The sequence below is a fragment of the Pleurodeles waltl genome, chromosome 12, assembly GCF_031143425.1.
Source record: "Pleurodeles waltl isolate 20211129_DDA chromosome 12, aPleWal1.hap1.20221129, whole genome shotgun sequence".
Taxonomy (NCBI): domain Eukaryota; kingdom Metazoa; phylum Chordata; class Amphibia; order Caudata; family Salamandridae; genus Pleurodeles; species Pleurodeles waltl.
In genome coordinates, this window is record NC_090451.1 from 250,965,620 (window position 1) to 250,990,482 (window position 24,863).

At 45.7% G+C, this 24,863-nt stretch overlaps 1 protein-coding gene across 1 annotated transcript in view; it reads left to right on the top strand.

Annotated features, from left to right (window-relative positions):
- Nucleotides 1-24,863, top strand: part of LONP2 (lon peptidase 2, peroxisomal) — an 885,840-nt gene that overhangs the window by 691,446 nt on the left and 169,531 nt on the right. The window contains exon 12 of the mRNA XM_069217806.1: nucleotides 22,640-22,782. Within this exon, the coding sequence (XP_069073907.1) occupies nucleotides 22,640-22,782 (143 nt within the window). The remainder of the gene's footprint in view (nucleotides 1-22,639; nucleotides 22,783-24,863) is intronic.

The window sequence follows — 24,863 nt, forward strand, 5'->3', positions numbered from 1 at the left end:
AAGAAATAAATACCCTGGATGAAAGTATAACGTTCTCGATATCATTATGAAGTCCTGTGGCATGACTCTGCACCAGACAACTCAAGGTAAGTGTCAATATGGAAAAGTAGACAGACTCCTAAATTTATGGCAGTTGCATTTCATGTCTCTTTTGTGATTACCCTACGTACATGTCACCATATGCAGGGTTGATTTTAAAATCCATTTACCCAGAACAGCTAATTGATGTCACAAATTAGGAATAGTCTTAGGGTTATGACAAGAAACCTTTGATAGTTTTCAGGTGATTTGAGAGAAATTAGAATGTGAATGTGTAACCAGCAGCTTTTATTCAAAAGCATAGGAAACAGAATGTATTTTATAAGTGGCATTTCCGTTATGCTCTTTCATTCTGCAACTGTTAATTGTTACTCATCATATAGGTCTGTCACATCTCCCGGTGAGAAAATGGTGAGGCTCCAGTCACACAATTGAGCTAACAGTTTTTATCATCACTAAGATTTGTTCTTTACACTAGTGGTTAATGATTTTCCACAGATTGTTTGGCACACTATCTTAACACTGTTTGCTATACGTGTAATATCACAGACTCATACTCCTGATCTAAGTCACAGGACTTTATAATGATATCGTAGGGAAATGCCTTTCTTGTTGATCACCCTATTAGCTTTTTTGACTGATGCATTTTTTTTTTTTTTTTTTGATTCTGTGCACTGGGACTCTGCTAAGTAGACCTTAGTGCATGTACCTCAACTCTTAAATTGGCTACAGTCCTAATTGCCACATTTAACTTACATATAAGTCCCTAGTATACAATACCCCGTGTACCCAGGTCTTGTATGTTAAATGTCACTAGTGGACTGCAGCACTTAATGTGCCACCATTAAAGTGACCAGATAAAACGTGTCTCCAGGCCTGCAACTGCAGCCTGGTGGTTTTAAAACTTCCATTTTGGCCTGCCAAAATAAACCTTTTAGCCTAAACCTTCCTTTTTAATACTAGTCACTCCTAGGTAGGCCTTAAATGCCCCTGGAGCAAGGTGCATCATATTTAAAAGTATAGCATGTATGTTTAATGTTATACATGCTCTGGTAGGAAAAAAAAATAAACTAAAGTATTTTTAACTGTGGCAAGGCTGGCTCTCCCATACACTGGTTTACACGATTCCATGTAATATTAATTTAAAATTCAACTTAATGATAAAGTCAAATAGTATCTTATTATAGAAAAGACATGTTCAGAAAGTTAACTGTTAATGCCCAACATCAGAAGGTATTCCTGTCAGCGTCGAGCTATCGCCCGGCAGCTCGTCTGGAGTGAGATGTGGATTAGTCCCAGACAGTGGATAAAGGACTTTGGGTATGGGGGATGTCTTTCGTTCTTGAGCAAGATGGCCTGGGGCCTGTGCCCAGTCTCTTCCTGAGCTTTAAAGGATGGATACCCTGTCACTAGCAGATGTAGCTCACACATGAGTCTGCCTCTCTTTTGTGTTCCTAGTCAGGCTGGCACCAAACCCAGCGGGAGGGGAAGAGGCCTCAGAACTGGTTTAGAGTGACCTGAGGGAGGGTTTGCCCTTTTCTATAGCCACACGTCTAGGTGGGCACAGGGAGATCTGCACAAGAGACAAAAGGTTCTCCCATGTCAGTATTGAAGTGCAGTGTGGACTTTTTTGCTACCAGGGAAATGGGTACTGCTGCAAAAGTGAGTAGTGTTGCCTTTGGGAACTTTTTCCCTATTGGTTAGGGAGGGGCCAGGAGTCACTCCACCCACAGGCTAATGCCAGGCATAAATATGGCACCCTTGGGCATCTTCTTTAGAACACCAATGGGCACGTGGAATGCAGATGAACTGCACCTATTGTTGAGACCTGTGAGGAGACCCCAAAATGCTGGACCTGCTCACACTTTTACCCAGGACAGAAAAGTGGATTCCATGGGTCAGTTTGCTTACCTTCCCTGTTAAACTTTAGGGACTCAAAAGTTGCCAGAAACACTCTTTCCTGAAAGAGCCCAGCTGACCAATGTTTTATAGACCTGCCCTGGACCTAGCTGGTGGCTTCTGTTCGAGTGAGTCCAAACCTCAAAGGGGTGCCCTCCAGGTCTTGGACATATGACTGGTGTTAGAGTGTACTCCTACTGTCCCCAAACTGCAGTAAGTTGGACTTAGAAACTTTTTGCCTGGACAACCAACAGATACCGGAGTTGGTGTTGAAGCTGCACCTGTCGTCGAATCACCAGTCGGCCTTGACTTGCCACTTGCCCTACTGAAGGAAATCCAGCTTCCAGAGTGGCTTCACCAGGACGGACATTGAGGGCTTCCTGTGCATTCGCTATACATTTTGCCCACTCTGACCTATCTTACCTTCATTGATGACTACATGGTGGTAACCCCCTCCCCCAGCACCCCTATTTAAGCAGCCAGCCATTGTTGAGCACCTTCTCGGACTCACCTTGACCTGCCAGTGACTAGTTGACAATTGCTTTTGCTCACAAAGGTTTTTAAATCAGAAGACAGCCTTTCTACCAGTATAAACCCAATCCCTGTGTATGACTGGCAATCCATTGCAATTGCACTTACCTTTTGACTTTGAGCTGGTCTTGCACAACCAGATGCCCATGGTTGGCACTTTGTGCATTTTGGTGCTATTTTAGGGAAAACCTTACAAATTTACATATCCGGTTCCCGCTAATTGGGTTTTTATTGTTTTTATGTTATTTTGTTGTTTAAAATATTCTCTATTTTCATAAATTGGAGTGGGTTTTATATTGTATTGTGTTTTTCAACTTTTTAACTGTTTGATACTTCGGAAAATGTATAAATCATTTAGAAGTTACGCCTGTCTGCCCTGTGCCATAGCTACCACAGGCTGAGCTAGGCTTAAGTTACTGAAAGCTTTACTGGACCTAACTAGAATAGTGCAGTTATTACTTATGGTGGACTATCATACACCCCAACTAATAATCTACTTTCTAAAAGATATAGAGCACCATATGTCTGTTATCATCTCTGGCACCATCTTACGGTACCTGTGGGAATGAACTACATATACCTCTTATATTAACAATTATGTTGATAACCTCTCTGTCCACATCAGGGGCACCCTCAAGATATCATAGAGAATTCTTTATCTATTATACCTCAAGAGCTCTTCAATAGCTACAAAGGGTTATTGTGCAAAGGGTTGTAGGTTATAGTGATATGAGGAAGAGCCCTATGATGAAGTGTGCATGAGGGCTTCCATCCTATAAAGAGTAGTACCTAGTAGTCATAACCACCCTTTTTCACTGACATGATACATGTATAATTTCTCAACTAATTTGATCCCTGTGTTTTTGCTTTTGTCTTTCCTACTCCCCTTTTTGTTGTTAAAGTACATGAAAAAGTCTTTGCATCAGAAGAAATATCCAGGCCACTGACATAAACGGAGGACTTCCAACCTCTGTACCAAAGCCTGTGCTGGCATCATAGACATTCAAAATGGACAACCACAGTGTAGGAAGTTGGCTCTGTATGTGCTATTTCAAAGTAAGGAATAGCATGCACAGAGTCCAAGGGTTCCCCTTAGAGGTAAAATAGTGGTAAAAAATAGATAATACTAATGCTCTATTTTGTGGTAGTGTGGTCGAGCAGTAGGCTTATCCAAGGAGTAGTGTTAAGCATTTGTTGTACATACACAAGACAATAAATGAGGTACACACACTCAGAGACAAATCCAGCCAATAGGTTTTTATATAGAAAAATATCTTTTCTTAGTTTATTTTAAGAACCACAGGTTCAAATTCTACATGTAATATCTCATTCGAAAGGTATTGCAGGTAAGTACTTTAGGAACTTCAAATCATCAAAATTGCATGTATACTTTTCAAGTTATTGACAAATAGCTGTTTTAAAAGTGGACACTTAGTGCAATTTTCACAGTTCCTGGGGGAGGTAAGTTTTCGTTAGTTTTACCAGGTAAGTAGGACACTTACAGGGTTCAGTTCTTGGTCCAAGGTAGCCCACCGTTGGGGGTTCAGAGCAACCCCAAAGTCACCACACCAGCAGCTCAGGGCCGGTCAGGTGCAGAGTTCAAAGTGGTGCCCAAAACACATAGGCTAGAATGGAGAGAAGGGGGTGCCCCGGTTCCGGTCTGCTTGCAGGTAAGTACCCGCGTCTTCGGAGGGCAGACCAGGGGGGTTTTGTAGGGCACCGGGGGGGACACAAGTCCACACAGAAATTTCACCCTCAGCAGCGCGGGGGCGGCCGGGTGCAGTGTAGAAACAAGCGTCGGGTTTTCAATGTTAGTCTATGAGAGATCTCGGGATCTCTTCAGCGCTGCAGGCAGGCAAGGGGGGGATTCCTCGGGGAAACCTCCACTTGGGCAAGGGAGAGGGACTCCTGGGGGTCACTTCTCCAGTGAAAGTCCGGTCCTTCAGGTCCTGGGGGCTGCGGGTGCAGGGTCTCTCCCAGGCGTCGGGACTTTAGGTTCAAAGAGTCGCGGTCAGGGGAAGCCTCGGGATTCCCTCTGCAGGCGGCGCTGTGGGGGCTCAGGGGGGACAGGTTTTGGTACTCACAGTATCAGAGTAGTCCTGGGGTCCCTCTTGAGGTGTTGGATCGCCACCAGCCGAGTCGGGGTCGCCGGGTGCAGTGTTGCAAGTCTCACGCTTCTTGCGGGGAGCTTGCAGGGTTCTTTAAAGCTGCTGGAAACAAAGTTGCAGCTTTTCTTGGAGCAGGTCCGCTGTCCTCGGGAGTTTCTTGTCTTTTCGAAGCAGGGGCAGTCCTCAGAGGATGTCGAGGTCGCTGGTCCCTTTGGAAGGCGTCGCTGGAGCAGGATCTTTGGAAGGCAGGAGACAGGCCGGTGAGTTTCTGGAGCCAAGGCAGTTGTCGTCTTCTGGTCTTCCGCTGCAGGGGTTTTCAGCTAGGCAGTCCTTCTTCTTGTAGTTGCAGGAATCTAATTTTCTAGGGTTCAGGGTAGCCCTTAAATACTAAATTTAAGGGCGTGTTTAGGTCTGGGGGGTTAGTAGCCAATGGCTACTAGCCCTGAGGGTGGGTACACCCTCTTTGTGCCTCCTCCCAAGGGGAGGGGGTCACAATCCTAACCCTATTGGGGGAATCCTCCATCTGCAAGATGGAGGATTTCTAAAAGTTAGAGTCACCTCAGCTCAGGACACCTTAGGGGCTGTCCTGACTGGCCAGTGACTCCTCCTTGTTATTCTCATTATTTTCTCCGGCCTTGCCGCCAAAAGTGGGGCCTGGCCGGAGGGGGCGGGCAACTCCACTAGCTGGAGTGTCCTGCTGGGTTGGCACAAAGGAGGTGAGCCTTTGAGGCTCACCGCCAGGTGTGACAATTCCTGCCTGGGAGAGGTGTTAGCATCTCCACCCAGTGCAGGCTTTGTTACTGGCCTCAGAGTGACAAAGGCACTCTCCCCATGGGGCCAGCAACATGTCTCGGTTTGTGGCAGGCTGCTAAAACTAGTCAGCCTACACAGATAGTCGGTTAAGTTTCAGGGGGCACCTCTAAGGTGCCCTCTGTGGTGTATTTTACAATAAAATGTACACTGGGATCAGTGTGCATTTATTGTGCTGAGAAGTTTGATACCAAACTTCCCAGTTTTCAGTGTAGCCATTATGGTGCTGTGGAGTTCGTGTTTGACAGACTCCCAGACCATATACTCTTATGGCTACCCTGCACTTACAATGTCTAAGGTTTTGTTTAGACACTGTAGGGGTACCATGCTCATGCACTGGTACCCTCACCTATGGTATAGTGCACCCTGCCTTAGGGCTGTAAGGCCTGCTAGAGGGGTGTCTTACCTATACTGCATAGGCAGTGAGAGGCTGGCATGGCACCCTGAGGGGAGTGCCATGTCGACTTACTCGTTTTGTCCTCACTAGCACACACAAGCTGGCAAGCAGTGTGTCTGTGCTGAGTGAGAGGTCTCCAGGGTGGCATAAGACATGCTGCAGCCCTTAGAGACCTTCCTTGGCATCAGGGCCCTTGGTACTAGAAGTACCAGTTACAAGGGACTTATCTGGATGCCAGGGTCTGCCAATTGTGGATACAAAAGTACAGGTTAGGGAAAGAACACTGGTGCTGGGGCCTGGTTAGCAGGCCTCAGCACACTTTCAATTGTAAACATAGCATCAGCAAAGGCAAAAAGTCAGGGGGCAACCATGCCAAGGAGGCATTTCCTTACACAACCCCCCCCCAAACGAAAGAGGATGAGACTAACCTTTCCCAAGAGAGTCTTCATTTTCTAAGTGGAAGAACCTGGAAAGGCCATCTGCATTGGCATGGGCAGTCCCAGGTCTGTGTTCCACTATAAAGTCCATTCCCTGTAGGGAGATGGACCACCTCAACAGTTTAGGATTTTCACCTTTCATTTGCATCAGCCATTTGAGAGGTCTGTGGTCAGTTTGAACTAGGAAGTGAGTCCCAAAGAGGTATGGTCTCAGCTTCTTCAGGGACCAAACCACAGCAAAGGCCTCCCTCTCAATGGCACTCCAACGCTGCTCCCTGGGGAGTAACCTCCTGCTAATGAAAGCAACAGGCTGGTCAAGGCCATCATCATTTGTTTGGGACAAAACTGCCCCTATCCCATGTTCAGAGGCATCAGTCTGCACAATGAACTGCTTAGAATAATCTGGAGCTTTGAGAACTGGTGCTGAGCACATTGCTTGTTTCAGGGTGTCAAAGGCCTGTTGGCAGTCCACAGTCCAGTTCACTTTCTTGGGCATTTTCTTGGAGGTGAGCTCAGTGAGGGCTGTCACAATGGATCCATATCCCTTCACAAACCTCCTGTAGTACCCAGTCAAGCCAAGGAATGCCCTGACTTGAGTCTGGGTTTTTGGAGCTACCCAGTCCAGAATGGTCTGGATCTTGGGTTGGAGTGGCTGAACTTGGCCTCCCCCTACAAGGTGTCCCAAGTAAACCACAGTTCCCTGCCCTATCTGGCACTTGGATGCCTTGATAGAGAGGCCTGCAGATTGCAGAGCCTTCAAAACCTTCCCCAGGTGGACCAGGTGATCCTGCCAGGTGGAGCTAAAGACAGCAATATCATCAAGATAAGCTGTGCTAAAGGACTCCAAGCCAGCAAGGACTTGATTCACCAACCTTTGGAAGGTGGCAGGGGCATTCTTTAAACCAAAGGGCATAACAGTAAACTGATAATGCCCATCCGGTGTGGAGAATGCTGTCTTTTCTTTTGCTCCAGGTGCCATTTTTATTTGCCAGTACCCTGCTGTCAAGTCAAGGGTACTTAGAAATTTGGCAGCACCTAATTTGTCTATGAGCTCATCAGCTCTTGGAATTGGATGAGCATCTGTCTTGGTGACAGAATTGAGCCCTCTGTAGTCCACACAAAACCTCATCTCTTTCTTTCCATCTTTGGTGTGAGGTTTGGGGACTAAGACCACTGGGCTAGCCCAGGGGCTGTCAGAGCGCTCAATCACTCCCAATTCCAGCATCTTGTGGACTTCCACCTTGATGCTTTCCTTAACATGGTCAGACTGTCTAAAGATTTTGTTCTTGACAGGCATGCTGTCTCCTGTGTCCACATCATGGGTACACAGGTGTGTCTGACCAGGGGTTAAGGAGAAAAGCTCAGGAAACTGTTGTAGGACTCTCCTACAATCAGCTTGCTGTTGGCCAGAGAGGGTGTCTGAGTAGATCACTCCATCTACTGTACCATCTTTTGGGTCTGATGACAGAAGATCAGGGAGAGGTTCACTCTCTGCCTCCTGATCCTCATCTGTTACCATCAACAGATTGACATCAGCCCTGTCGTGGAAGAGCTTAAGGCGGTTTACATGGATCACCCTCTTGGGGCTCCTGCTTGTGCCCAGGTCCACCAAGTAGGTGACCTGACTCTTCCTTTCTAGTACTGGGTAAGGGCCACTCCATTTGTCCTGGAGTGCCCTGGGAGCCACAGGCTCCAGAACCCAGACTTTCTGCCCTGGTTGGAACTCAACCAGTGCAGCCTTTTGGTCATACCAAAACTTCTGGAGCTGTTGGCTGGCCTCAAGGTTTTTGGTTGCCTTTTCCATGTACTCTGCCATTCTAGAGCGAAGGCCAAGTACATAGTCCACTATGTCCTGTTTAGGCTCATGGAGAGGTCTCTCCCAGCCCTCTTTAACAAGGGCAAGTGGTCCCCTTACAGGATGACCAAACAGAAGTTCAAAGGGTGAGAATCCTACTCCCTTCTGTGGCACCTCTCTGTAAGCGAAAAGCAGGCATGGCAAGAGGACATCCCATCTCCTTTTGAGTTTTTCTGGGAGCCCCATGATCATGCCTTTTAATGTCTTGTTGAATCTCTCAACCAAGCCATTAGTTTGTGGATGGTATGGTGTAGTGAATTTATAAGTCACTCCACACTCATTCCACATGTGCTTTAGGTATGCTGACATGAAGTTGGTACCTCTGTCAGACACCACCTCCTTAGGGAAACCCACTCTGGTAAAGATACCAATGAGGGCCTTGGCTACTGCAGGGGCAGTAGTCGACCTAAGGGGAATAGCTTCAGGATACCTGGTAGCATGATCCACTACTACCAGGATATACATATTTCCTGAGGCTGTGGGAGGTTCTAGTGGACCAACTATGTCCACACCCACTCTTTCAAAGGGAACCCCCACCACTGGAAGTGGAATGAGGGGGGCCTTTGGATGCCCACCTGTCTTACCACTGGCTTGACAGGTGGGGCAGGAGAGGCAAAACTCCTTAACCATGTTGGACATATTGGGCCAGTAGAAGTGGTTGACTAACCTCTCCCACGTCTTGGTTTGTCCCAAATGTCCAGCAAGGGGAATGTCATGGGCCAATGTTAGGATGAACTCTCTGAACAGCTGAGGCACTACCACTCTCCTAGTGGCACCAGGTTTGGGGTCTCTGGCCTCAGTGTACAGGAGTCCATCTTCCCAATAGACCCTATGCGTTCCATTTTTCTTGCCTTTGGACTCTTCAGCAGCTTGCTGCCTAAGGCCTTCAAGAGAGGGACAGGTTTCTTGTCCCTTACACAACTCCTCCCTTGAGGGTCCCCCTGGGCCTAAGAGCTCAACCTGATAAGGTTCAAGCTCCAAAGGCTCAGTTCCCTCAGAGGGCAGAACTTCTTCCTCAGAAGAGAGGTTCCCTTTCTTTTGCTGTGTTGCAGTTGGTCTCCCAACTGACTTTCCTGTTCTCTTGGTAGGCTGGGCCATTCTTCCAGACTCCAGCTCTACTTGTTCACCCTGTGCCTTGTACTGTGCTCTTGTTTTCACACACACCAGTTCAGGGATACCCAGCATTGCTGCATGGGTTTTTAGTTCTACCTCAGCCCATGCTGAGGACTCCAGGTCATTTCCAAGCAGACAGTCCACTGGGATATTTGAGGAGACCACCACCTGTTTCAGGCCATTGACCCCTCCCCATTCTAAAGTAACCATTGCCATGGGATGTACTTTTCTCTGATTGTCAGCGTTGGTGACTGTGTAAGTTTTTCCAGTCAGGTATTGGCCAGGGGAAACCAGTTTCTCTGTCACCATGGTGACACTGGCACCTGTATCCCTCAGGCCCTCTATTCTAGTCCCATTAATTAAGAGTTGCTGTCTGTATTTTTGCATGTTAGGCGGCCAGACAGCTAGTGTGGCTAAATCCACCCCACCCTCAGAAACTAGAGTAGCTTCAGTGTGGACCCTGATTTGCTCTGGGCACACTGTTGATCCCACTTGGAGACTAGCCATACCAGTGTTACCTGGATGGGAGTTTGGAGTGGAACCTTTCTTGGGACAGGCCTTATCTCCAGTTTGGTGTCCATGCTGTTTACAGCTATGACACCAGGCCTTTTTGGGATCAAAGTTTTTACCCTTGTACCCATTGTTTTGTGAAGAGGCTCTGGGCCCACCCTCCTGTGCAGGTTTTTGGGGGCCTGTAGAAGACTCTTTACTATTTTTAGTTTTGGTTGTCTCATCACCCTTCCCCTGGGGAGTCTTTGTGACCCCTTTCTTTTGGTCACCCCCTGTTGAAGTCTTGGACACCCTTGTCTTGACCCAATGGTCCGCCTTCTTTCCCAATTCTTGGGGAGAAATTGGTCCTAGGTCTACCAGATGCTGATGCAGTTTATCATTGAAACAATTACTCAATAGGTGTTCTTTCACAAATAAATTGTACAGCCCATCATAATTATTTACACCACTGCCTTGAATCCAACCATCTAGTGTTTTCACTGAGTAGTCAACAAAGTCAACCCAGGTCTGGCTCGAGGATTTTTGAGCCCCCCTGAACCTAATCCTGTACTCCTCGGTGGAGAATCCAAAGCCCTCAATCAGGGTACCCTTCATGAGGTCATAAGATTCTGCATCTTGTCCAGAGAGTGTGAGGAGTCTATCCCTACACTTTCCTGTGAACATTTCCCATAGGAGAGCACCCCAGTGAGATCTGTTCACTTTTCTGGTTACACAAGCCCTCTCAAAAGCTGTGAACCATTTGGTGATGTCATCACCATCTTCATATTTAGTTACAATCCCTTTGGGGATTTTCAACATGTCAGGAGAATCTCTGACCCTATTTATGTTGCTGCCACCATTGATGGGTCCTAGGCCCATCTCTTGTCTTTCCCTCTCTATGGCTAGGATCTGTCTTTCCAAAGCCAATCTTTTGGCCATCCTGGCTAACTGGATGTCCTCTTCACTGGGGCTATCCTCAGTGATTTCAGAGGTGTTGGTCTCTCCTGTGAGGGAACCAGCATCTCTGACTATTATTTTAGGAGTCAGGGTTTGAGGGACCCTGTTCTCCCTAGATAGGACTGGTAGGGGGGAATTGTCCTCCAAGTCACTATCCTCTTCCTCTGAGTTGCCACCCTCAGAGGGGTTGGCCTTTTCAAACTCTGCCAAAAGCTCCTGGAGCTGTATTTTGGTAGGTTTGGGGCCCATTGTTATTTTCTTTAGTTTACAGAGTGACCTTAGCTCTCTCATCTGTAGATGGAGGTAAGGTGTGGTGTCGAGTTCCACCACATTCACATCTGTGCTAGACATTATGCTTCTAAAAGTTGGAATACTTTTTAAGAATCTACAACTGGTTCTAGAATCTAATTCAAACTTTTACAACTTTTTAAACTCTAAAAGAAATGCTAAACAGGATCTAACACAAGGCCCTAGCAGGACTTTTAAGAATTTAGAAAACTTTTCAAATTGCAAAAATCAATTTCTAATGACAATTTTGGAATTTGTCGTGTGATCAGGTTTTGGCTGAGTAGTCCAGCAAATGCAAAGTCTTGTACCCCACCGCTGATCCACCAATGTAGGAAGTTGGCTCTGTATGTGCTATTTCAAAGTAAGGAATAGCATGCACAGAGTCCAAGGGTTCCCCTTAGAGGTAAAATAGTGGTAAAAAAATAGATAATACTAATGCTCTATTTTGTGGTAGTGTGGTCGAGCAGTAGGCTTATCCAAGGAGTAGTGTTAAGCATTTGTTGTACATACACAAGACAATAAATGAGGTACACACACTCAGAGACAAATCCAGCCAATAGGTTTTTATATAGAAAAATATCTTTTCTTAGTTTATTTTAAGAACCACAGGTTCAAATTCTACATGTAATATCTCATTCGAAAGGTATTGCAGGTAAGTACTTTAGGAACTTCAAATCATCAAAATTGCATGTATACTTTTCAAGTTATTGACAAATAGCTGTTTTAAAAGTGGACACTTAGTGCAATTTTCACAGTTCCTGGGGGAGGTAAGTTTTCGTTAGTTTTACCAGGTAAGTAGGACACTTACAGGGTTCAGTTCTTGGTCCAAGGTAGCCCACCGTTGGGGGTTCAGAGCAACCCCAAAGTCACCACACCAGCAGCTCAGGGCCGGTCAGGTGCAGAGTTCAAAGTGGTGCCCAAAACACATAGGCTAGAATGGAGAGAAGGGGGTGCCCCGGTTCCGGTCTGCTTGCAGGTAAGTACCCGCGTCTTCGGAGGGCAGACCAGGGGGGTTTTGTAGGGCACCGGGGGGGACACAAGTCCACACAGAAATTTCACCCTCAGCAGCGCGGGGGCGGCCGGGTGCAGTGTAGAAACAAGCGTCGGGTTTTCAATGTTAGTCTATGAGAGATCTCGGGATCTCTTCAGCGCTGCAGGCAGGCAAGGGGGGGATTCCTCGGGGAAACCTCCACTTGGGCAAGGGAGAGGGACTCCTGGGGGTCACTTCTCCAGTGAAAGTCCGGTCCTTCAGGTCCTGGGGGCTGCGGGTGCAGGGTCTCTCCCAGGCGTCGGGACTTTAGGTTCAAAGAGTCGCGGTCAGGGGAAGCCTCGGGATTCCCTCTGCAGGCGGCGCTGTGGGGGCTCAGGGGGGACAGGTTTTGGTACTCACAGTATCAGAGTAGTCCTGGGGTCCCTCCTGAGGTGTTGGATCGCCACCAGCCGAGTCGGGGTCGCCGGGTGCAGTGTTGCAAGTCTCACGCTTCTTGCGGGGAGCTTGCAGGGTTCTTTAAAGCTGCTGGAAACAAAGTTGCAGCTTTTCTTGGAGCAGGTCCGCTGTCCTCGGGAGTTTCTTGTCTTTTCGAAGCAGGGGCAGTCCTCAGAGGATGTCGAGGTCGCTGGTCCCTTTGGAAGGCGTCGCTGGAGCAGGATCTTTGGAAGGCAGGAGACAGGCCGGTGAGTTTCTGGAGCCAAGGCAGTTGTCGTCTTCTGGTCTTCCGCTGCAGGGGTTTTCAGCTAGGCAGTCCTTCTTCTTGTAGTTGCAGGAATCTAATTTTCTAGGGTTCAGGGTAGCCCTTAAATACTAAATTTAAGGGCGTGTTTAGGTCTGGGGGGTTAGTAGCCAATGGCTACTAGCCCTGAGGGTGGGTACACCCTCTTTGTGCCTCCTCCCAAGGGGAGGGGGTCACAATCCTAACCCTATTGGGGGAATCCTCCATCTGCAAGATGGAGGATTTCTAAAAGTTAGAGTCACCTCAGCTCAGGACACCTTAGGGGCTGTCCTGACTGGCCAGTGACTCCTCCTTGTTATTCTCATTATTTTCTCCGGCCTTGCCGCCAAAAGTGGGGCCTGGCCGGAGGGGGCGGGCAACTCCACTAGCTGGAGTGTCCTGCTGGGTTGGCACAAAGGAGGTGAGCCTTTGAGGCTCACCGCCAGGTGTGACAATTCCTGCCTGGGAGAGGTGTTAGCATCTCCACCCAGTGCAGGCTTTGTTACTGGCCTCAGAGTGACAAAGGCACTCTCCCCATGGGGCCAGCAACATGTCTCGGTTTGTGGCAGGCTGCTAAAACTAGTCAGCCTACACAGATAGTCGGTTAAGTTTCAGGGGGCACCTCTAAGGTGCCCTCTGTGGTGTATTTTACAATAAAATGTACACTGGGATCAGTGTGCATTTATTGTGCTGAGAAGTTTGATACCAAACTTCCCAGTTTTCAGTGTAGCCATTATGGTGCTGTGGAGTTCGTGTTTGACAGACTCCCAGACCATATACTCTTATGGCTACCCTGCACTTACAATGTCTAAGGTTTTGTTTAGACACTGTAGGGGTACCATGCTCATGCACTGGTACCCTCACCTATGGTATAGTGCACCCTGCCTTAGGGCTGTAAGGCCTGCTAGAGGGGTGTCTTACCTATACTGCATAGGCAGTGAGAGGCTGGCATGGCACCCTGAGGGGAGTGCCATGTCGACTTACTCGTTTTGTCCTCACTAGCACACACAAGCTGGCAAGCAGTGTGTCTGTGCTGAGTGAGAGGTCTCCAGGGTGGCATAAGACATGCTGCAGCCCTTAGAGACCTTCCTTGGCATCAGGGCCCTTGGTACTAGAAGTACCAGTTACAAGGGACTTATCTGGATGCCAGGGTCTGCCAATTGTGGATACAAAAGTACAGGTTAGGGAAAGAACACTGGTGCTGGGGCCTGGTTAGCAGGCCTCAGCACACTTTCAATTGTAAACATAGCATCAGCAAAGGCAAAAAGTCAGGGGGCAACCATGCCAAGGAGGCATTTCCTTACACACAGTGCACAATTTCTGAATGTTGTTGGCACAACATTACTGGTTGGTTTTACTCATAACCTTGGATATGGTTGCCCACAAATCATTTCAGACCACTAACTGAAACCGTTTTTTTAAGATCTCAAAAGCAAGAAATTAGTATTAAGTCAAAATTTGTAGCCACTGCAGAATATAACAGTTGATCTATGGCCACTTCAGGTTGGCTGACCCAAAAATAGGCGACCTGATGTCCAAAAGAAACACACAATGTGCCGCCATGTTAGGGTCAGCTTTTCACTTGAGTCCTGATAAAAGCAGCAGAAATTCATGTTGCAGAAAAAAGAAAAGAAAAAAAGCATTGCTTTATGTATGGAAGGATGACATAATTGAATATGTGGTTACTGAGTATATTTGCTAGACCTAAAATAATCCCTCGTGATTTGCAATGCAAGCACCCCATAAAGAGGTGGAATGATAAACTGAACAGCCAAAATCATGAGGTGAGAAAGAAATACTGTGTGTAAGCATTAGTAACAATAAGTCCTGCTGACTGGCCAGACATAGAAATGACGTTTCAAAAGTCATATCTCCAGAGACCGTCCTGGATTCCTCCCAGGTAATGGAGGAAAGTTTAGAGAGTAAATTCCAACGCCTCTGCAAGAGCAGGTTAATTTATATGGTCGCCATAAAAGAAGGGCAGAAAAGGGGAAATAAAGAGTATACCTTAAAGGTAGGACTTTCTAATTAGGAGTCAGTATTGAATCTAATTTAGTAGCATATATTTTAGTCTAGAAACGTGGAATGTCTCAGTGGATGCGGAAGTTATGTTTATTGCCTGCCTTGTCTTGAGGGCAGAGTGCGCTAAAGACACAAGAAGAAATAACCGCTATAGCAATATGGCAGAGGCATAACACTCCATAAATATAAGCAAAGCAAATTGCTTTCTGGGTGTTAAAGAACGTTTCAAAGACCCCAATTCTTCCAGTGACCAGCTTACCTGGAACGAGTCGCAGCCGATGTAGGTGCGACATTTCGCCCATTGTGGCACTTCAGATGACACAGTCCGCCTTTGTCTTGCAGTTGGCGCCTCTGTACAGATGCACTGGTGACTCGGTGTTCACCTATGTTATCCAGTCTCACAACTCTCCGGCCAGACAGCCTGGATGAACTGGATAATACAAACATGTTAACCTTCTAGCAGTGCAGAGTGGAATGATGCCTACATGCGACGGCCAACAAACCGCTGGAATAGATGTTTTGGAGGAATTGAAGCTCAGTGTCTGCGATGCCAGCTGTAGCATTGCCAGTGCCATGAGCTGCCTTGGGGACCTTCAGGCAGTTCGACTGTCCACAGCTCATGCCTTGGCATAAGGCCTGTCTCCAGAAGCAATCACGTGACAAACTGTAGAGCAATCACATTGACCTATCTTAATACCATCTCGCTCTGAATAATAGCACTTTCTGCATCAGACCGAGCACGTTGAAAACAGTCGGTGCCACTAATATCCACCTACGTGGTACCCTTTTAATAACACTTTGTAGGATGAGAGGTTAAGTGGATTGAGAAGTTTAGCCTGAGAACTTCAGATTTAACAATCCCTCAGTCGGCAGGAGAGACACATAGGTCCAAGAAGTTGGCAAGCAAGTTACGCTTGTTTAAGGCAGCACCTGTCTTTAGAGGGCGCTTTGTTTGTTTTTATTACATACTGCTCTTTGTCTGCACCTATTCATGTTACTACAAACGCTGAAGGTTTTTTATCCTGAGGCGTTTGGATTGATAGACTGGACTGAGAAAGTGCGAAATCTTTTTAGCGAGAGTATTAATCTGCTGCTTTGTTAGTGTTTGCACCAGGGTCTAATGTGTATGGACTCCATGTAAAACTGCATTCCGATCAATGTGTCATCATCCGAGGGTGACACGAGTTATTTCACGGTTATGCTTCTTGAACTAATGTTGATCTGCCTTGTGATTTTATTAAATTGCTGTGTAGGGATCGTAAAAGTCATCGATTTTTGCCATGTGTTTTTGTATACTGAATGTTTAATGTACTATGCTGCAGCGTTCCTTGGCATGTGCAGGGACGTCTTAGATTAATTTTTCTTCCTCCTCCTTTAGCATTAGTTGTTGGATCGTGCGATTGATGGAGTCTGAATGCTGTCGGGTACCCTACTATGCAGACAGTTTAAATAGTTCAGTATAGTGAGGTAGATGTGTGTACTACAGTATCCTGGTGCTTAGTTGCAATATAGGATTTGCTTTACCTTCTTTAGTATATATCGAGGAGAAAATATTTAATTTTCATTAAAAAAAATTGGATCTTACTCTCTATTAAAAGAATAGTTTACGTGTAATTTTCTTTAGAATATTTCCAGGCGCCAGACTGGATTCTGAAGATTATTAAGCATAGCCCCTATGCACCGGTAGGTGGCATCGTGCAGCTTCACGTCGACCTTGCTCTGCCCCAGAAGTGACAATGCCAGATGTGGAGATAGCCCACGTAACCTTCTAAAACTACTGGGATTTTTAAACCTTACAAGGAGCGTCACAAGCAGATGTCTATGGCAGAACCTCACAAGGTGTATATCTGGTCTGGGTTCCGGCCACGACTCCAGGTCTTGTGAGGATCGCAAAACTGAATGTCGCTGAACACCACAGCAAGTTGCGTAAAACGCGCTCGAAGTAGAGAGCATTAACCCATTTAAGCAACAAGCCATTGTTGCGGTCCTAGTCTTTGGATAATATAAAGTCCAAAAAGAAATACAAGAAGTCCAAGAGGGCCACAACGCATCCTTGGTACTCTCCTGAGAAGTTGCAAAGATGTCAAGGGTGCGCCTCAGCATCAGTCTCAGCCCCCACTGAGGAACTAATTCCACAGTTGATCCCAGTGCACACTGAGTTTCCAGGGGCGAAGCTGCAGCAGATGAAAAATTTAAAAAGGCTGTTGTCAGCTCCTCTGACAGTCCTTCAGGGCCCACGGATCCAAAGCAGCCTCCAGTCGGGTTACCACTGGCTGGTCCACGCTCAGCACTGCCTGTGCCTTCTGAACCTGCTTCGGTTTCAGCTCCTACCCCAGCTTAGACTTTGCGTCTGGCACCACAATCCATGCTGACCCTTACGCAGTCCTACTGTCCTGTCTGACTCAGCACTGAAGTCACACCCAGAATAGTTTTGACATGCCCCACCCCTCTTTATTCAGACCCTAATACAACAGTGCCTTTGCCTAGGACCTGTCCTCCAGCACTCCAACAACTTTTCAGATCAGACTCTGACCAGACTCAACCAGATGTTGATGACGATGAGTGTTCCCCACAACATGGCAATGAAAATCTTTATTTGGACCTAAAACAGGCCAGTGTATGGGCACTTCCTCTGCCACACGGTTGGGTTCTGTCCCTGGAAAAGACCACCTCATTCACTGTAGTCACTTATAGTTGTCAACTGGTAGGTGAAAACCAGCATTTTCGCTGAATGATTGCAACCTGGGCAGACCTCATCCGAGCCAAGCCCTAACCGACACCCTCATGGGTACTTGGGACAAACCCTGTTCTGCCCATCTCTGATCAGACAGGAAGTACCATATCACAGCCACACCACGTGGACAGAGAGTAAAAAAGAATTGAGGCATTCAGAAAGAGAATGTTCTCATCAGCTAGCCTCACACATGGGTCACCCAGTGCCTGTTGTTTGCTGGGTAGGTACTCATATGCATTATGGAATGTGGTCAAAGAGGTCTCACCAGTGGTCCTGGAGAAATTTCGCACTACCTTGACGCAGACCCTTCAGGATGTCTAGAATGTGGCTAAATGTGATATGGTCATGTTTGGACATGAACAGTTGTTTTGTTAAAGCAGTTGGGACTAGCGTGGTGCTCCGGCGCCATGTGTGGATGAGATCCATGGGCTTCTCGGGTGTGGTCCTGGCATCACTCATAGATATGCCTTTTGATACGTTTTGCATGTTTGGTGAGAAGACCGACTCCACCCTAGAGTATACAAAAAAGAGTAATGTTAGAAATGGGATTTCTGGTTGGCAGTCAGTTTGCACTCTGTCCTAGCAGGGACTATCACTCTTGTTAGGGTAAGGGAGTTACACTCCTAAGACAACCCCTGCTCACCCCCTTGGTAGCTTGGCACAAGCAGTCAGGCTTATCTCAAAGGCAATGTGTAAAGTATTTGTACCAACACACAGAGTACTACAGTGAAAACGCTACAGAATGGACACCACACCAGTTTAGAAAAATAGGTAATATTTATCTAAATCAAACAAGACCAAAACGACAAAAATCCAACATACACAAGTCAAGATATGAATTTCCAAAAGAATAAAAGTCTTACTTCATAGAAAACAATGGAAACATTGATTTGACACAAAGTATCTGGTGTGTACCAAAAATAAAGCCGCACAGGTGAGCGTGCGTCGAAAAAGTCAGCGATGCATCGACTCCTTACTCGTAAATGAGGCCGTGCATCGGGTAGGCAGTGCGTCATTTTTACTCCCTCTCAAGAGAGCGATGCGTCGATTTCCAAACAGGGCACCTCGGATCCGCGCAGGTTCACTATGACTTTGACGCCCAGCGATAATGTGTGAGAAATCTGGTCGCACAGTATTAGAAGATCGTGCTGCATTGGCTTTGCATCATTTCAGCAGCCGCAAGCGGGTGTTGCTTCGTTTCTGCAGCCGCGATGCGTCGATCTCCCAGCAGCGATGATGGTGGAGCGCCAATTTTAGTTGTGCAGCGGGTGGCACGTCGTATTTGCAGCCATGTTGCAGGTAGTGCGTCAAAAATTTCCCTGCACGGTGTTCTGTGCGTGGACTTCAGTCCTTGTGCCAACTTCACCTCTCAAGAGCCCAGGGACTGGATGGGGCACCATTTGGCTGGGCAGGAGTCTTAGCAGATAGTCCAGGTGCTAGCAGAGGAAGTCTTTGATGGCCTTAAGACTTCAAAACAGGAGGCAAGCTCAGTTCAAGCCCTTGGAGATTCTTCACAAGCAGGAATATACCATAAAGTCCAATCTCTGTCCTCTTTCAGGCAGAAGCAGCAACTGCAGGCCAACCCAACAAAGCACAGTCACAGGCAAAGGGGCAGTACTCCTTCTCCAGCCCTTCTCCTTGGCAGAAGCTTCTTTTGATTCCAGAAGTATTCTAAAATTTTGGGGTTTTGGATCCACTACTTATACCCCTTTCTGCCTTTGAAGTAGCCAAACTTAAAAGGGAAGTCTCAGTTGTTTACAGGATTCTGCCTTGCCCAGGCCAGGCCCCAGATACACACCGGGGGTTGGAGACTGCATTGTGTGAGGTCAGGCACAGCCCATTCAGGTGTAAGTGACCACTCCTCCCTCCACTTTAGCTCAGATAGCTCATCAGGAGATGCAGGCTACACCCCAGCTCCCTTTGTCTCACTGTCTAGAGGGGATTCACAAACAGCCCAACTGTCAGTCTAACCCAGACACGGAATCCACAGGCAGAGTCACAGAATGGTTTAAGCAAGAAAATGCCCACTTTCTAAAAGTGGCATTTTCAAGCTGATGATTTAAAAACCAGCTTTACCAAAATAAGTATTTTTAAATTGTGAGTTTAGAGACACCAAACTCAATTTCTATCTGCTCCCAAAGGGAAACTGCACTTAAAAGCTATTTAAAGGCAGCCCACATGTTAAATGAACATTACATTTCGTAGCATTTCACTGTTAGGACAGTGCAAGTGCTCCCTATGTAAAATGTATGTGTAAAACACCAGTACATGTTCCACCTTTAACATACACTGCATCTTGACTATGGGGCTACCTAGGGCCTACCTTAGGGGTGCTTTACATGTATAAAAAGGGAAGGTTTCGGCTTGCAAGTGGGTGCCCTTACCAGGTTGAATTGGCAGTTTAAAACTGCACACACAGACACTGGAATGGCAGGTCTGAGACATATTTACAGGGCTACTTATGTGGGTGGCACAACCAGTGCTGCAGGTCCACTAGTATCATTTGATTTACAGACCCTGGGCACCTCTAGTGCACTTTACTAGGGTCTTACTAGTAAATCAAATGTGCCAATCATGGAAAAGCCAATTACACATACATTTTACATAGGGAGCACTTGCACTTTAGCACTGGTCAGCAGGTGTAAAGTGCCCAGAGTACAAAAAACAGAGTCCAGCACACAGACAAAAAATGGGAAGCAGAGACAAAAAGGACAGGGGAGACCACGCCAAGCATGCCAGGTCTAACAAGTAATCAATTGAATGGTTGAATTAATCTCAGCCACTGGTGCTTACTCAGGGCTGCATCTAATTTTATTGTTACCTTGCACACCATGCCATCTCATTTTGGACCCAGCCATATGTAAATCAGTGTTGACCCTGCTCCAATAGAAAAAGTCCAGTGTGCACATGCCAGGCCAGGTCCTCTCTTAAGCAGAACACAAGCAACCCAAGAGAGGTGTCGCCTTTAGGACTCATCTGTGAGGTATAGCCTAATTCCAGTGACAGTGTGCACGAAACCCACTCAATAATTTGAACCCCCAGAAGAGCGCTGAACTTTTTATACCAAAGACCATTGGTTGGACAGTCAGCTGTTTGTGGGGTTTTCTGGGGCAAAGGAGGGCAAGAAAGTGCAGAACAGGACTTTATATGCAGGTGGACAGTACACTATATTAAGATCTGCTACGCGTTGGCCAAAAAGTAATCTCTGGAAGGATTGAGGACCTATTTTACCTGGGCCAAGGTTGCCCCCACTGCGCTGGCCTGTGAAGTTCTTGTCCTGGACATTTGTGAAGTTGCAACATGGGCATCAGTGCACATGTTTGTAAAGCATTGTTTCCTTGAACCAGGTCTTACAGGAAGGGCATTTTGTCTGTTCGGTCCTGCAAAACTTTTTAATCTCAGTCATTCTATAGACCCACCACCCAGGGAGTTACTGGTTTGGTGTCTGATCTAAAAGTGAGAAATCAGTGGTTAGAAATAGGCATCAAAAGAACAAGTTAATTCCTTCAGTAGCGCTCTTTCTGGTGGACTCTAACTGCAGATTTCTCACCACCCTCCCATCTCCCCGTTCTACAGAATGGACATTTTTTTCATCTAAAAAGGTCCTATATTGGAGATCTGCACACTAGAAAAAATAATTGTTTTCAGAGGTCCATGTCCGAGGGAGCAGTGAGTGTCAAGAAACTGGTGTTCACATGCATGAGGGTGTTTGTATGCAGCTGCAGACTTCACTTCCTGTACAGAGGAGGGTCTATGCGAGCTGAAAGATGACACTTATCAGCAAACGGGCTGGGCAGAAAATATTTCTGGATCCAGTCTGGAGCCTGGGAATATTCTAAAGATAAAGAATCTGTGGTTAGAGTATCCACCAGGAAAAAACGCTACCAATGGTAAGAGACTTGTTTTTTCGTTCTCATTTTGAAGTCTGTTTTTATTGTATACATTTTTATTGTAAAAATGCGCACTTTCATAAAAGCTTCATGTCTCTATGCCTGGAAATTGTGCACGTTTTCCATGTTGTATGATGTTCCTGGTCATTTTAGTGTTTTGTGGTATAGTTCTTTTATTTATATTATTGTAGCCATAAAGGTACATGTAAAGTGTTGTATTCTGTGCTTTTGCCGCATTGCTAATTATGTTTAATTAGGCAATAGTCTATTGTTTCTTAGTTATGCTAAGAAACAGTCGGTATTAGCACATCAGTGTTGACTCCATCTGTAGTGTGTGAAAATAGGTCTGTGGTGTTGCACGTTTTTATTTGGTCTGTTGAATTGGCGTCCGAATCTTACCTAGTACCGTTATCACAAGGATTTTGAATGCATTTGGCTTAGAGTTTTCTGGTAGGAGAGTCGGAAATGATGTTGAGGTTTACCAACATTTCTGCATCAAAGGGGAATTTCTTCTAACTGCTATTTACTTTAGTTGCTGAAACAGTTCTGGTGAAGGGTGTGTGATGAGAATTATACTCTTTCTTTTAAAAAGGCATGTTTGTCAGGAAAAAAAGTCACACCATGGAAACTTATAAATGCAATCGAATATGCCTTTTACGAGCAGTTCTTTGATTTCAGCATCAGTTCTTGTGCTTCTAGTGTAGAATTTCTTACATTAGTGACCATTCTCTGTATCTACTTCCAAAAGCCTTTATTTGAGGAAGATGTAAAGACGCATTATCTGATATGCAGCACCGGTGTTGACGGTATCAATTAAATGGAGTGAAAACAAATTAGAAACTGCTCAGAGAGGTGTTCCAATCTTTTTAGGCTGTAATAAAATAAACAATATCTCAACTCTAATATTCGCAATAGCATTGTTTACCCAGCACATTTAGTTAATTGGTTGATTTTAAGTAACTTTTTATACAAATTGAATCATACTATTTCGGAATCTGAATTAAACATGTCTAGCTGACACCAGAAATCTTGGAAATCATTGTGTAGCTCAAAACGTCCCTCAAAGACACAGTAAACCTACGGTTTCATTACAGGCCGGATTGGATACTGTCCACTTTATGTTTTTCTTTTTTTTTTTAAACTTTCAATGCGACTACTGAAAATGCATTCTTGCCCTGCCTTTTCGCCTTATGGCATTGTAAAATACTAATATCTTAGACGAATTCTAACAAGATTTACCATGAAGATACTGGAGCCATTATTTTTCTTCATGTAGCATTATGCAGCATCATTGTAATTTGACTGTTTGAGAAACACTGTTGTGATGTTTTTAAGTCGAAGATTTTTTTGTCATGTTTTAGAATCTAGGGAGCATGTTCCAGACGATTCAAAAATGGTATCCGTCAGTGACCCTGCTTCCCTGGCACTGCCACCCGAGATGCCAATACTAGTAGATCACCATGCACTGAAAGATATTTTGGGACCACCTATGTATGAAATGGAGGTAAGTATAGCCTTATTAGGCCACTTGCCTGGTGTTTAAGTTGTTGTATTTTATATTTGTATATGAAAAAAGCTATGACATTTTCTTCAAAGTACTGCTTACATAAGCAGCAAGTGGTACATAAGGACAAGATCGGCAGTTACATAAAGCCATAAGGTTTATGGTATTGAGAGAGATGATTGAAGACTGGGAACAGGACAGTACATATTACATACATTGATATCATACCGGTCATACATATATCACATATCATACATTAACTGAGGTAGCTTTAATAATGAAATGGCAGGGGATGGAAGAGAATGAATTTGGAATTGGATATTTCACCAGGTGCCATATTTGTAATGATCACGGAAGGCTTTGAAAGCAGTCACAAAAGGTATGCATCTACTGTCCAGGAAAGATGTGCAAGTAGAAGGAAAGTGTGGCAGCAAGACTGTCGCAAGGGGTATGAATTGTCGGGTCAGAGTTAGTATAGTTGTGTAGCAAAAAAGTGGTGGTATTCTTTTTCTAAAAAGGGACTGAAGGCTTGGTTCGGCCTCGTGCAATAAAAATTCATAACTCTAGTTTTACTGATTAGATTTAATTCTTTTTGGTGCCATTTTATTCATAAAATTTTACTTTAAGTTTAAGAGGGTTAAGCACAGGTTAATTTAGTGACTTTTCTGGTTCACCCTTTCAAGGACTGTAGTTGTTACCCTAGTGGTTCCCCCCACTTCAAACCCGCCACCTCCCACACTCACACACAAACCAGTAACCCAGTTTCTTACAATATCTAAATTCTGTTTAGAAAGAGTTGCTTGAATTTTAGTCTGGGTTGTGGGAACATCCTCAAATCCGGAAAATTATGTGTGGAAGTATGCCGAATAAGCATTTACTAGATTTGAAAATTTAATTTCCTTACTGCTGAAAGCAAGACCACTCTTTTTACATGGCCTGACAAACTTGCAAGGTGCAGTACTATGGCAATTACGGGTTTGAAACAGAAATGGTATAACTAAAGTTGCTCATAGGGTTTCCATAGATTTATACATCTGTTCTCTTCTACATCATAAAACAACTCAACCCCTCTTCCAGTCCCCAGCTACACTTACTCTCACTGTTTTGGTTCCACTCAAGGAGACCGAGGTTTTGTTTTCAGGTTTCCCCTCAGACAGCGCTTTTGCAGGACATTTTGTTACCTTACAATGGACTTAAAGTATGCCCATTACTCACCATTGCTTGGCTTCATTGTCACTTTCATTTGCTCTCTTCTAATTTGTTAGCACAAGGGGGGCCTTCATTTCCTCTTCTTGGGTTTGTCCCTGACCTAGAGCATGAACCCATTACATTTATTCTACCTTTGCTCAGTTTTCAGGTGCTACTTTTTTCTTTAGTTTAAGCACTTTACTAGAGTGCATATGTTTTCCTGCGTCTCCTACTTGCTCCCTGCCCATGTGCTCCCCCCTTGCCCTTGTGTGCTTATTTCACCCAACACATGACTTTATCGAACAAGTGCTTTTCCCCCACCTCCACACAGCTTTTCTCGTTCCTTTGCTCCCGCTATGTTCTTCTCGCTCTATTTGCTCCCCCTCCATGTTCCATTTCCAAAAACTCAATTTTGCTTCCCCCACCGCACCCCCTCTTCCTGTTGCTTCTGCCCTATATTGCTTTTCCCTCATTGTTGTTGCCCCCATTTGTTGCTTCCTCATCCAACCTGCATTGCTCTACTCACCACTCCTGTTGCTTCTCCCACTCCATGTCGCTTTACCTCCAGCTTCTTCCTCCTCCACCATACCCCCCCAACTGCACTAGTGTTTTTTGTTGACCAATCCGACTTGAATTGGCACCAGCATGATTTATGCTCGCACCTACAAAATGATGTGGCCAGCCATGTATGGCTTTTGTTTCTTTTTTAAAAACCATGTTGGACAGCATGGGGGATACTGTACAGCATGGCTAGAACCATTAGCAAAGCCAATACGTGTCAATGGCGAGACTTATTGGCTTTGCCAATGCGTGTTCAATTTCTGTATGCATTCAAGATGTCTGGTCATATTACCTTGCTAGTTTTGCAGTCAGAAATTAATTTGGGTGTCATT